We start from the raw sequence: 15,455 nt of genomic DNA, 5'->3' as shown, positions 1-15,455 counted from the left end.
ACAGCTTTGCTTATCATTGGACAACTCTTCTTTGAGGACATTCTCCAGCCGGGTCGGGTATCTATCATATCGCGATACCGAGAAGTATCGCGATATAATAAATAAATTTGTTGTGCCACAGCTACAGCAGCGCCTGTGAGTGGATTTAGTCATTTTCATACAGGATAGGGCCCTTTCACACATCGGCCGATCCGTACAAGAGGGTCTTCGAGAACATTTCACTGAAGCTAGAATGATCAGCCTTGCGTTTCTCACTGCATGGGGTCCTTGTTTACTTGATCTGACCCCCTGTCACTTCTGGCGCTGGGAATTTCCCAAAGACACAGTTTATTGGGAACATTTTGATAACTTGCCAGCGTTGAAAGACAGCAAGTGCGCAACATCAGTCTCGACGAACTACGTTCTGCCGTTGAACACACTGTGCAGTTGAAGTGAATAAAAATATCTTATTTATGCTTATGTCGCTTTTCTCCGAAAAATCCACTCAGAAAAATTACTACTACATCTGCATTCGGTACATCATACAGAACCCCTGGTGGTGAATTTTGGAATTACTTCTCTCTCTCTCTCTGTGATATATCGCTTCAGCATGATGCATAGTATAGTCCTGCAAAGTTTCACAGCATTTGGATCACTGGGTGGCCTAGGATACTTTAATTTTGATCACCGCGCATTTCCAGACTGTTTTTTTTTTTTTTTTTTTTTGTCATCTGTACCGTTTTGAACCCGTTTTGCCTAATCTGACCCTAAAATGATCTCTGACTACAGTCAAAATTTAGATGACTCGAGAAATTTAAATGGAGACGACATCCGGAGTGGAGTTATTAGTTTATCATTTTGAATGATTTTTCTTCTAAAATGTTCTGATTTAAATCGGACTCAGAATAGATTAATAAAGATTCCGAATATCAAATCTGAATAAAATCTATGAGTAGGGTTATTTATATGTGTACGTTCAGAAGGTTCGAAAACCATTGGAATACTCTAAAGAAGTACAGAGAGATTTGTAACTTTTCAAATAAGTAGTAAGTAAGGAAGCATACCACGTAGTTCAAATGCTGTGATGCATGCCAGTGGTGAGCCTGCGTCTTACGAAAAAAAGATATTTTCAAGCGGTGTATTTCGGGAATTGTCTATACCTCTTCAGGATTGTCTTGAACTCTGTTAGTGATATTTGACCTTCGGGGTCGATTTCTTATACGTCCTAATTTATACAGAAATGTAGTGTTCATTTAGGTGTAGATATGAGCTAGCCAATCCATTAGAAGCATTTTTTTTTTATTCTTACTCAATCCATAATGGACTTTTCTGTGTAATGTGGGCATTGTCTTTTGAGAACACGTACGACCGTTCACTGTGTAATAGTGTACGTGCATCGCTATCCTGAACACATAGAGGTGCACGTCTGTGTTCATGGTTATATTGATAAAAAAAAAAAATCAACCAATTTCATACCACAAAAAAATTGATCTAGTTAATGACACTTCAATCATCTCTTCACAGCTCGGACAATGCAGTCCTGTTCGTAGCATTTGGCCAAGCATCGTTCAAACTTTCTGGTCGCTACAATTTTCCCCTCTTTTTTTTTTCTCTGTTTAAGCACTACTACAACCATCGCTAAATTCGAAGTCATTAGGCTCCTTTTCCGTATTCCATCTTATTTCTGACATTCTTTCTTAATATAACATTTTATATCATTTATAATTTTTTTTTTCATATTCTTTGCATCATGGAATGGTAGAAGTGTCTACTACGCAGACACTTATATATATATATATATATATATAATTCTATATATCGAGAGAGAGAGAGAGAGAGAGTATGTGTGTGTGTGTCTTTTAAGCAATGTAATACCGGAAAACTTGCGAAAAATCACGTTCCTGTATATTATTACCAACAGAAACTATTTGGTCTCTTAATGCAAATATTTGTCTACTCATGAGAAATATGCATATTTTATCGTTATTGCAAAGATTTAATAAAAATCAACGAAGTCTTTTATTCGAAATAAAACTTACACCGTCTATAATTATGCGGTAAGTGCCACGCTTAATTATTCTCCATTAATATTTGAACATCTTAATGTCCATATAAATTCTAATTAAATTTTCTTTAAAAGGATTTACTGACGGCATTACTTATTCTACTTCGCTTGGTTGCGATATTTTACGATGACATTTGCACCTTAGTAACAACAATTCTTTTTAAGAAATTTCGAGTTCTTTTTAGTGCGAGTATTAAAGAAAACAAAAGAGTATGTAAATGAGATACAAATTAAACTGCTAGTTACCTTTGACTGATGCTGACATTTACATCTAACTAGAAAATGTCACGCCGAAATTTCTTTCAAAGGCTACTATAAGCGAGAAATATAGCAGACGAACTCTATGCTGTTAGCACTCAGTTTTACTTCATAAAAGAATGGTGGCAGTATCATCGCTGGAATAAATTTCCTAATAAGAAGAAATGAACAAAATAATTATATATATATATATATATATATATGTGTGTGTGTGTGTGTGTGTATGTGTGTGTGTGTATATTAAAAAAAAACACTTTAATTTATGAACGTTTTTCAGACAATTAAAACAACTGTTTGATAAAGTATATGTATGAAAGAAAGCAGACAGCACTTGAAGAAAATTTCTGAAATGGCTGACAGTTGTCATGAAGGATTATTAATGGTGGTGGCGTCCTTAAAATAGAACTTAGCTCGTTTATCACTTTTTTTATTAGCAGAAGACGAGACAGTTGCAACTGTGAATTTCAGATAAGAAAGATCGAAGGGTCTACTACGCAGAACTTCATTTTAAGCTATACGAATTGGTTGGATTATTATTCCCCCCCCCCTTCAGCTGTGAGTTTGTTTTTTCCGTGTTCCTTTGAGTTCATTTCGATCTCTAAGATACGATTGAAGCTTGCAGTTGTTAGCTGCAAAATGGAGTTACTTGTTATGAAGAGAAAGGTTGTTGTCGGAATCAGAAAGCGGGAATGTACACGTTGATTTGTATTCGAAACCATTTATTAAATCATTCAGAGCTCATTTTATTCTCTTTATTAGGTTTGAATTGTATGTTTTTGCCTATCTTGTCTTTTATCTCTGAAAGCCACTTGACAGATTTCGACGAAATTTGTTATTCAAAACTAAAACAAAAATTTAAGGGATGTGTGATTAATACAGTTGCTAAATCGTGCACACACCGACACGAATAAATACAATACATCAATACAGATTTAAAAAATAACTCTAATCATGTCCTAATTAAGCACATTAAAATTAATAATAATAATAATAATAATAATAATATAGAATCAAATTGGATGAACAAAAAGTAACAGTGGTCGTCATTCGGTGATCATAAGCAACCGCTGACCTGGTTGGCCGAGTCCCACCATGACCATGGATGTTTGTGATTATCTTTAACTAGGAGACGAATTTCTTCGCCGGCTGTGAGACTACTTCCCCGCTTATTGGAGCCCTGAAATGGCATTAAAAAATTCAATGTTTAGTGTCTAGAGCAGACACTAAACATTGAATTTTTTACAATTTTTACATCATTTGGAAATGAGTACTTTCAAATGATGTCAAAAAGGAAATAAAAATAAAAATTAGAATAAAATTCTTAGCCTATCCATGGTATGAATGTACTATAGTTTTACAAAAAAAAATGGTGGGTGAAAGCCACATAAAAAATAATTATCAATATATATATATATATATATATATATATATATATATATATATATATATATATATATATATATATATATATATATATATATATATATATATATATATGCAAATTTAATATGTAGCTTGTTTGCTGTCTCTCTCTTTTAACCACAGTTGAGTAGACAGAAGACGAAACCTTATTACATCATTGATAGAACTAGTCATGCATATTTTTACGAATAATCATCATCGTCTGGCTGTAGTAAATGTTGATTTTATTCAACTGGGCATGTAATAAACGCAGATGACATCGTGTCTTAAGCAGAACAGTAAATTCCTTTTGAACGGTTTCTTTTTATTGATTTTTGTAATGAAATTTCACTTGTAATCATTCAAGAATTAATTGTGAGCTCGAGTGTCTGCATAAATCATCAAGTTTTTTTTATGCTAATTAATTTCGCGTTCAAATAATTCCACAGCGGGGTTATTATTTCTTTATTAATCTAGCAATAAGTTATAGGATAACTGTAAATGTCACTGGCAAAGAATTACAAAGTTATTTGATCTTCTGCAAGTTGAATGCCAAATAATGATAATAATTCCAGACACAAGCTATTTCTTGATCCAAGATGATGCGCAGTCTGTATGGCACAATATTGGAAATTATAAAGTCATTGCCAAAGTCATACTTAAAAATATTTACATCCCTGCCTTTTAATATTTTATTTCAGATTTTTCTTACCCTTGACTTCGTGAATTTTTTTTTTTTTGTCCTATTTGATTCTCTGTCGTTCATGTTGCCGCATTAACCACCGTTCACTTAACAAATGGTACATCATAAAAGTCGTATCAGATTTGCTCTTAACCTTCTAGAACAGAAACGTGGATGAACCTTGTTTACTTAAACGTATATTTGCGGAGCCCCAGTTAATCAATAAAGCAAGGCGGACTAAATTCTGTCTCTTTTGACCTTTTCCACGACTATCATTTCGGTTTCCAAGAACAGAAAAAAACACATTTGTTTATAGACCGGCGCCGATTGTTAAAATAGTTCAGAAAAAGAGCTACTCAACGCAACTTACTACACTAGTGAATTGGAGAGGGGGGGGGGGAGTACGTAATTATTCAGTATTGCTTTGATAATGTTTCATTTTCAACTCGGAAAAAAAAAGAACAATAAAAGACTACTTATATCTTTTATTGTTCTTTTTTTTTATCTTTTATTGTTCAATTATCTTATATATTGTTTGTTATATAGTGCATTATTTTACGTACAGACAATCTATCAAATGCAGAAAATCAAATGCATAATTCTCAGAAAATATTGGTAAAAATATCAATTGTTTGGTTTTTACTCTCCATTTCCTGACTAGTACTCTCAAACCAAGAAAAATCAGCAACGAAAAACCATAGAAACATACAGTATTATTATCATTTTAGTTTAACCATGTAGCTTTGTGAAATCAACTATTTCTTTCTGGCCATCGGTTTCTAAGGTAACAGCAATGAACGCGACAGTATCACAGAGGACAGTTGAAGGTGATTGTTGCTACACGTGCGAATAGATACAAGAGTAAATGCTACAAAAAGAACATCGAATTGGCTTACTTTTTTTATATACATGGAATGTTATCCGCGTTATGAATTGTAGAATGTTAGAATGTTATAACTCGTAAAAGTGTATTTTACGTGAGAAATGGGTGTGAGCACAAAAGAAACCAATAACTTTTGCGTGTTTTTTTTTTTTTTTTACTCGATTTTATTCCGTGCAGTGATTTATCAGTGTGGTACAACACATCAATAACCATCCTTCTGGTGAATTGAAATGAATTTCCAGGAGAGAGAGAGAGAGAGAGAGAGAGAGAGAGAGAGAGAGAGAGAGAGAGAAAGAAAGAAAAAAAGAGTGTGTTGAATGCACGGACTGTAAACGAATTTGAGAAGAGCCGCTATATAAGTAACTGGAACCGGGGGAACCCTTTTAAGAAACCTAAATGAGTTGTTAGGATATCCAGCATTTCGTTACCGTAACAATAGCATATTCAGGGATGTCGGGAGTGGCGGACTGATGGTGGGTGTAAATGTTTCTTGGTTAATTTGATATTTGATCGGACTGTATGACTGTTCATACATATTTTCACGAGGGTTTCCTTTTACTCGTACATTATTTAATTTTCTGGACTTCGTTAAAATAAGCAGTATGCATTGTTTAATTTGTACATTAATCATATGAGAATGGTTGGATGGGAGATCGTGGAAAAAGTTGATAAGCTACTATAAGTTATATTACTAATGTGAGTTATAAAGTCATAAACAACCTTCTGATTAAAAAATCTAATGTAGTCATTTGAAAGCTAATTCAATCGTTAAAACTAATGACGTCATAAAATTAAATGAAACATGAAGATTGCATTAACATACAGCGCCGTTGTGCTCCATTTATGGAGTATACTACCATCTTTTTTATTTCTTTATAAAAAAAATATGTAATTTTCGTTTCTGATTTATTCTACTAAGCCAAGCGTACTTCGATCGTAACACCGAATGAGGTTTTCGTTGACATCAGCTTGGATCTGCAATAACATTAATAAACTTCCAACAAGCTCTTGGAAAAGATTTCCTTTTTCCGGGCAAGTCCTCGAGATATAAACAAAGGTTGTTGGCGTAAGCATCTAAAGATTGTCCGAAGGCACAATTATTATTAAAACGTGCTATCGTACGTTATCATTACTCAGAAGTCGTAACCAGCTGCTCTCTCCTCATCTTCTGTATTGTTAACCTTCATTCAAGAAGGCGGAACGATTCGTGGTAGATCTCATTGTGACATTCCAGTTGACTTAGATTTCCTCGGAGCTGTTCCACCCTTAAATTACTGACTCTCTCTCGTCTGGATATTGATCGCGCCCATCTCCTGAAAACTAATATTTCCTTCAGGAATGCGCAAAACAGATGGAAATGATGAAAGATGAGACGAAATCAATTTGCAACCGTTCGTGCTTGACGAATTCCGAATGGGAGATGAACAGAATAACCCTCTTTATTTGATTATGCTATTCGGAAGGGGGAGAAAGGCGTAAAAAAAAAAAAAAAAAAAAAAAAAGGAAAGAAGGTTCAATTTGCATAAATCGAATTTCATATCCAACACCAAAGGCAATAATGGCTTTCTGAAATACTTTAAAACTTCAATATTCTTCTTATAATGCATTCGTCAAAAATGTTTTATTATTGAGAACGTAATTGCATATAAAACGAACCAGGTTTTTTTTTTTTTTTTATTTTCATGAAAATTTATGTTTCGAATATAAACGGACTTAGCATTGTTTGGATTTGGAACCACTAAATTTTCTTTTCATTCTTTGAAAAGAAAAAAAGTTGTTATTTGAACAACTAGATTTCCAATTAATTTTTGGAAACTGGAGGAGAGGAGGAGGAGTGCAACCAATCTACACCCTTAGCTAATCATGATAGCTGACCCAAGACTATCAGTGATTTCAATTGGCATCCGCGGAAGAGAGTGCGCTAGACAGATGCCTCCATCTTGCGGTGGTTCCTAACACTATATATTATTATCTGGGTGTGCTAGGATTTAGATGATCAGAGAACCCTCCTCTAGAGACCAAAAAGAATTCTTTCAAGCCACTTCGTACCTCAAATAAGGTGGCTGGGGATTTTACACTAGGCGATGAAATCATGTACCACCATGTGGCCATAACCATAATATTGCCATGAAAGTAAATATTATTTATTTATTCAGCTAGTTCTATGCACTATGGCATACTTCTTAAGGAATAAAGTTACTTTTCAATAAACAGACATCCTCGTTAAACTGATAGTGCATATGTGTTGTTGATCTGTGCTGTGTGACCTAGTTTTGTGATTTTTTTTCTTTTACGCCCACTGATCACAGATGATTCAAAATAAGACATTGAATGTTTTTACACCGTGTTGGACATCGTCTAATTTTGGAGCCTTCTAACTTAGGAATATCTTAAATTCGGACACGGAGTTCTTGGTCGTTCCCAAATTACCTGAAGTTATTTATTTTTTTTTTTAGTAGTACGAGAGCTAAGCTAGACTTGTGTTCTTGTCAACGCATTTCATATATTCTTTCGTGCGAATTTCTTCCCAACGACCTGTTTGTTCTACGTAATATATTGCACATTCGTCGAGTATTTTATAAACATGCTAATTATTCAGAAGATAATCAAGTTGTTTAGATGACCTGAACACCAAGGAGACTTTTATGTGTTTAAGAAACTTTTAGGTTTAATACTCATATTTGTAAATTGAGGGACACAAAAACAGGTTTAGGTTTAATAGATAAGCTATTTTATCTGTGATGTTTTTGGATGTACGGTAAAGAATTGTGTTCTTTTAAAGGCATTGTTTTATAGAAATGGTGATTTGCAATGATTATAGAAATGAAATAAGAATGCAATTAAGAGCTTACTTTAAATAATAATAGAACGGCAATTATAAACTGTAATCCGATTGGAAGACCGACAGGACATTGCGTCCTTCGATTGAAAATGATCTCAGTTTGATTCTCGTCATGACGAGAGGAGCTTTTTCAGTTGCAGGTGAGTTAACCGATCTTAAAGTTAAACCTCCATCTACAATCGACAATACATCATGCTTTTTTTTTTTTTTTTTTTTTTTTGTATGTGGGATGAAAAACTCTGGTTTTTCATCCCACATACATACAAATCGACCTTCAGGACACATGCAGTTTACAGACAAAAAATACCAGTAATCAGCATTGTATGTAGTTGATGTATTGTCGATTGTAGATGGAGGTTTAAATAGACGGTGGTCTCTGTAGGGTGTAGTATCCTCCCACGATGAGTCCTTGTGCTTATATCTATATAGATAGATAGATAGATTCAGCTTACGAATTTCATTAAAAAAAAGCTAAGACTAATGACACGCTAGGGTAAATATCTCAAACAAACTGAAGTAGTTATTAAAAACCAAACGAGAACAAGCTAACACATTTTCAATATTTAGGAAATAAAAGAATGGATATGAAAAAACAAAATAAGATATCACATTTCGTAATCTGTACATCCTTGTGTAATAAATGATACAATAAAAGGACATCAAAACAATTCGAAAGAACGTATACAAGGAACGGAAGATGGAAAACTACCACAGAAAAAATTAAATATAAATCTGAAGGGAAAAAAAAAGATAGGCTTACTGGATGAAAATGAAAACGTGTAGATACCGAAACAGGCTAATAGCCTTTATCTTGAAGGAAAACAGAAATGAAATGTTCGTTTCAAAATCGGTCACAATTCTGACATAATAATAACAATGTATATTATTATGTAACACCTCCAGGGAGTCCAAAGACTCATCAATGGAGGGCATCTACTCTACAACTCTCCATCACTCGCAACTACCTTCATCATATACACCAACGCCATCTAGTGCCGACCACCACCACCACTAGTATTTTCACAGACAATTACAAACATTCATGCCCAAGGCGGGATTCGAACCGCAGTTTTGGCTCGAGAGTAGATACACTAACCGCTCGGCTAAACCAGGGTGGCATTTTAATAATAGTTCGATTAATGGTAAATGTTAAAATCATTTCTAAGATTTATTCGACAGTACATTTTGCATTTAATTCCAACTTACTTTGAAAATCGGTTTTATATTTTATAGCGCATAAACCAAGTCATGAATCTTTTTTTTTAAAATAATAATAATAACTGGATTTTAAAATATTTATTTCATTAAAAGTCACCGAAATATATATCTATCAAGTAGAAAATGAAATCGGCTGTCGTACAATTCTATTCTTGATCAAGTCATCTCCTTCCTCTGCACTATGGATGAGCTGTCTGATACACAAGGTCGCGGCAAAAAAAGATAGATTTATCGAGGCTACCGGAGCTCTCATGACTGAGAATACTATGGCGAAAGAAATTCTCCTCTTCATTAAAGTTTTACGACATGCTGGTTGTTTCGTTCATAATGAACACAGTTACCATGAAGAAATAAAATGTTTCCTGCTGGGAGCTCCGACAATGGCGCTTAATGATGTTGGAAAGAGTCCTGCTGCTACAAGAAAAGACTTCCTGTTAAAAAAAGAGCGAGTGCTCGCAAAGTTACGCATATTGATACTAGTAGAACTACAAAGTAACATGAATGAGTGGAGAAAATCAGTGCCAAGAAATTGACGGCCTTATATTGATATATCTTTTCGTGTAGATATATATTTTAACTTGACTGAAATAATAAGAAAAGTATGTCTCTGACTGCAAGTTAGGGCAAAAAATGATTCAGACAGTTGTATGCTGCATGATTGCAAAAGATATTAATTCGTTGTTCTTTCTTTCAAAATTATTCGTGGATTTCACTGTTTAAGAAACCCTAAATATGGTGTTCAGAGTTTATAAACAGATGATCGCGATTAATGTAAAAACAATTTTCAAGAATAGCTGGTTGTTATTTTTATTTTATTTTGTATTATTTTAACTTATGTGAATAAAGGAAAATATTTTTTTTTTTCACACAGCACAAGTGGAATTGAAGGTAAGGTTAGGAAGGCAAAATCGGAGTATGAGAGAAGATTAGCTGAACCAGCTGATCCGAAAGAGTTCTCTCAGTACGTGGCAAGCAAAAGGAAGAATTCTCACACAGTAGAATGACTTGGAAGAATACAGATGTTAGGAAGGTGACAAAACCAGACGAAACAGTTGAATTATTGAATGACTTTTACAAGAGTGTATCCATCCAGGTGAAGATATTAAAGTAATAGATATGACAGGAATAAATGTGGAAGTAAGGATAGACGAAGTCGAGGTGCATTGAATATTACTGAATCTGGATGTCAATTCAGCTATTGGATGCGATATCAGCTCACGGATTTGGATGCGATATCAGCTCACGTGTTACGAGACTGGGCTAGGACATTAGTAGCACCCTTGACTAGATTGTTAATCTGAGTCTTAGCTCGGGTAAAGTCCCAAGGAATCGAAGAAGATGAAAATAGTTCCATTGCATAAAGGAGGTTCCAAGACCGAAGTAATAATTTATTGACCAATTAGCATTTCAGGAGCGGTGGTCAAAGTATTGGAGAAGTTAGTTTAAGACAAAATTCGGGATTGGGTGGAGAATGGGATATTGTATGCGGAGGGGGGCACCATGTCTTTGTAAAGGATAGGGCATGCTTTAGTAACTTACTTTTTACAATAAAGGGAGGCAGCTGAGTTGGATAATGGTAATGGCTACACTGTGATACTGTTGGATTTCGCAAAAGCGTTTGACAGGATAGAATCCTGTCAAACGCTTTTGACAGGACATAGAATCCTGATATATAATTACATAATGAAGCCCATATGAGCATATGATGTGGATAAGAGGATAGTTTTTGGAGACAGTAGTTTATACTGGAGCAGAGTTCTATAGAAGGCCTGTGACTAGTGGCGAGCCACAGGGCTCTGAACTTGGACCACTACTATTTTAATTTGTTCATTAATGATATAGAAAATAATCTGAGAGGGAAATATTCAGTTGTTTGCATGTGACACAAAGTTAGGTAGAGCAACAGTCAATAAACATGATGTTGATATTTTACAAGATAATTTAAATTGACTGGATACTATGGGCAAAGATGAATAGATGTCATTTTGAGTGAAACGATTATCATCTGTGTACCATATTGATGGAACTGTACTCCAGGAAATTGATGAAGCCGAGAATTCGTTGGATGTTAGTGGATAGGGAGTTTAGAGAGCATATTGCAAAAGTGGCTAAAACAGATTACAGGATTACCTGGTTATTGAAGAACACCTTGACATGCAAAGATGAGCCGATTATCATCCCTCTTTATAAAGCTTTGATAAGGCCTCGTCTGGATTACTATGCATAGATCTAGTCGTTTGGATCTGTTGGAGATGTGGACGAGGTAGAGCGGATTCAGATTCAGAGGCAAGTAGCCAAGATGGTTGCAGACCTAGTGGATCGCAGGTCTGAATGATGTGATGGGAAATAATGTGAGGGGAATAATGTTCCATAATGTAGGAATAATATGAGGGGAAGTAATGTTCCATATGACGCAAGATTGAAGATTTGTGGCTTACAGACTGGTTGATCGGCTGATAAGGGGTGATATGATAGAGAGATATAAGTTGCTTGGGAAGGGGGGATTTTTGAAAATTAGAGGTCATCTGTGGGAATTGATGAGAGTGTGGTTAGCAAAGGAGTGAAGACTAGATTTTTTGCTTGTGAAGTGGTGAATGAGTGGAATAGATTACCAAAGTCAGTTCTGCGTGCTTTATCGGTGAGTGATTTCAAGGCAAATTATGACAGGTAATGATAACTGATAATTAATGTTTTTGAAATGGCCCTCCTGCGATAAGTCTACGAACTACATGGAGATGCCCATATATAATAATATTTCTGTTGTTCTTATTTGTTAGTTCATGTATTACATAAAAATATTCTTTCACAAAAGTATTAAATCTATCATTTTCTCTATGATTTTATTATCCTTTTCAGAAACTGTTCATATTCCATTAAATTAATTTCAAACTGAATTGAATATCTTAAAATTTTTTTAAACTTACAAAAACTTAAACTTAAACTAATACATCCTTTCATGACAATTGCGCACCGATAGATGTGAATTCTTATTTGACATTATATATGAAGTTCGCCTCTCTCTCTCTCTCTCTCTCTCTCTCTCTCATTGCTGAGAAAGGCCTTTCCCCCTCCCCTAATGGAGAAGAGGTTGGGTGTACTTCTCCCATGGTGACCCATTCCTTGGAAGAGTGCATTTTTATATGTATGAATGCGAACGAAAGATATCACAAGTCCAAGGCGGGATTCGAACCCGCATCAGTTTGACTGGAGAGCAGATACACTAACCACTCGATAACCAGCCAGCATATCGTAGATTACATCATCCATAATAAAAAAAAAGAAAAGAAAAAGAGGAATGGATGATATATAAAGAAACGGAAAGTTAACAGCTGAGCTAACTATCGAGACAGACTAATCTTATTTAATATAGATTTTATGAATTAAATTTAATATCAATTTAAATTATGAAGTTAATATATATGGTAAACTAAATTCAATTTAAAACTTCAAAATTTATTTTTAATTCATTAAATTTAAAATTTCACTACTTGACACTTCCATACAGTTTCAAGACTCGTTAGAATTCATCTAATTCAGCATCACCTTTCAAATATATTTTTATCTCTTAATTCCATTTGTTTCCAGGAGAAAAAAAATATTATAAGACTAATTAATTCACTCTCAGCTTCAAAAAAAAAAAAAAAAGAAGAAAGACATCTTAAATAATTCTTACGACAAAATTTGAGCCCATGTCTTATAAGAGCAAAGTGAACATATCACGTAATATGTCTTTCCCAGTGCATTACGAATACGATAAATTGGGGTGCTTTTAATGCTAAATGTGTTTTTAAAAAGTCACTAAAAATCTGATATTAGTTTTTAAAATTTCTTTTAAATCTCTTGCTAGGTTTATTCCCATCATCCGGCAATGACGCGAGTCATTGTCCTACTGGCCTACAGCCTTATTATCTCAAATGTTGGCGGATTGTCTCTAGAAGATCTTCATACCAATCACCCTAAGAGTTTTGGAAGGGCAGCATATCGAAAGAGGATGGGTAAAGATAACCACCATTCATTTGAAGTAGGCCACAGAGTGCCTACTATAGCTCTACAAGGGCAGAAGGAAGAAGTCAAAGACTATGGTCTCGATATGGGAACAGATTCAAGAAAACTACATTTCGTACCATCGGTTGCTGGAATGTACAGTGCTGCCACCACTAAGAAAGTTATGGAGATTCTGAAAGAAATGGAACATCAGATGGGTCGAGAGCGCGAGCTGAACGCTGAAAGAGGGAAGAAGAAACACTTTCAAACACACCACAATTATCTTTCGGGGTTACACGGTGATGACCATAAAAGAATGGCAATTAGGAGGAAAAAGAACGGTGAGTTAAAGTTTCAGTTATTTAAATTTTATGATCGGAAAGATGTATAAAAAGTAATATGCCAAAAATTTACTATTTTTCAAAATTCATTGAAAAAAAAAAAAAAAGAATTGGTGCCTTTAGAAATGGCGTTTGGTTCAATAGCACAAAGTTCGATTCTAGTCACCGCTAAACCTGGCTTCGGCCATTTCCTGAGTTGGCCGATATTTGGCATAGGTAATTAGGTTTTTTTTCTCCCGTAAACTTGTATTTTTAATCCCACCACACGCACACAAAAAAAATCGACCGTACAATTCACAATATTATAAACAATAATGCAAACGTTCCGGTTAAGAGCCACGTGATGGGTCTCGGAATCTGGAAAGGAGAGGACGGCATTTGTCTTCCATATTCTCCTCCCTAGATGTTTGAGAAAATCATTGGTAGCCTCGAGCCAGCTATTCGTGATGGCTAACGATGGAAATTGGTTGTCCACTATTCTTCAAAAAAGTTAGGACTGAACGGTTCTTTATTTTATTTATTGATTTATTTGAAACAAAATGTGACTTTGAATGTACATAAAATTCAAATAATAGACGAAAGAATCTTCTAAAAGTATTTGTAAAAAATAATCCATCTAGAAGCTGAGAATTTTTAGTTACAAATAATTTTTAGCTAGATATTTTTATCATTTATTCAGCTAAAGGTTAAATAAATAATTTATTCAAGTAAAAAAAAAAGGTAACTAATAAAATTATATTTTATTATTTAATCAGATTTTTTTGAATCGTTTAATTTAACCATCCTTAGCCTATCTTTGACTATACCATAACTCGGTTATAATACATTTGATATGCACAGTATAATTCTCTCAGATCCCAATTTTTTTACTCAAGATTTATAGTAGATTTTTTTTAATTTGCTGATGGATTTCTTGTACATATCAGAGTTATATCGATATTTATGCGCGTATAAACAGTTCTATGGTGAGTTCATTGTTTTGGTTGAACAATAGTATAAATTAGTGAAATTCTGCAAAAATCTGCGCGGTTAGTAGTTGGAAGGGGATCAATCGTTCGATGCTGTTGGCACATACTCTCCCTCGATGAGTCTTTGGACTCCCTGGATGTATCACATAATAATAAACAGGAAAGAGTCCACTTTTTTGTGTCAACTAGTTATCTAGTTGTTATAGACTAGTTATCTACTATTGTAGATAACTAGTCGTGCCATTATTTACATCAAGAACGAAACCAATGAAGATGCAGCGGACCCTTCGATTTTTTCAGCCATGGAAGCCAAACGCAGTTAACAAAAAGTTTTATGCTGATGTGTGTGTGTGTGTGTGTGTGTGTGTGTGTGTGTGTGTGTGATTTAATAAACGGAAGATTGGATAATGATCCAATCTTCCGTTTATTAAATCTCTGGACTGATGATACCAAATCGCCACGTTATTGAGAAACTTAACGCTAAACTGGAATGACTGCGAATGTCTGGAACACCATTCCAAAGCCACGCATTTCTGAAAAGGATGTGTATTAATTTTATGTTTGGATGGGACACTTCTAAACATACGCAGTGAATTTGTATGCATAAATAAATGTCTCGTGGTTAAGAAATTCATCAGCTATAGACGGTGTGCTGTACAGCGACACCACAAATATCAAACGATCTTTATATGTTTATCTCAGTGACTGGTTTCTTGTTTTTTGTTTTGCTTTTAAGACATTTTTTTCCCGAAAACATCATTGTATATCGAAACAAAATTCCAGAAACATATTTACTTTAGTGTTTCTTTGGATATAACGAATAAAATAATTACA

General features: G+C 34.5%; 1 protein-coding gene across 2 annotated transcripts in view; it reads left to right on the top strand.

Moving 5' to 3' along the window:
• Nucleotides 1-15,455, top strand: part of LOC150093180 (uncharacterized) — a 95,649-nt gene that overhangs the window by 29,041 nt on the left and 51,153 nt on the right. For both annotated transcript variants that reach the window (XM_090413908.1, XM_090413907.1), the window contains exon 2: nt 13,176-13,653. In XM_090413908.1, coding sequence (XP_090270034.1) covers nt 13,176-13,653 — 478 coding nt within the window. The remainder of the gene's footprint in view (nt 1-13,175; nt 13,654-15,455) is intronic.

The sequence above is a fragment of the Typopeltis vanoorti genome, chromosome 24, assembly GCF_054136105.1.
Source record: "Typopeltis vanoorti isolate ZY-2024b chromosome 24, IOZ_Tvanoo_1.0, whole genome shotgun sequence".
NCBI classification, from domain to species: Eukaryota; Metazoa; Arthropoda; class Arachnida; order Uropygi; family Thelyphonidae; genus Typopeltis; species Typopeltis vanoorti.
Note: the sequence above shows the minus strand (reverse complement) of the source record. Positions and strands in the feature narration are given on the sequence as shown.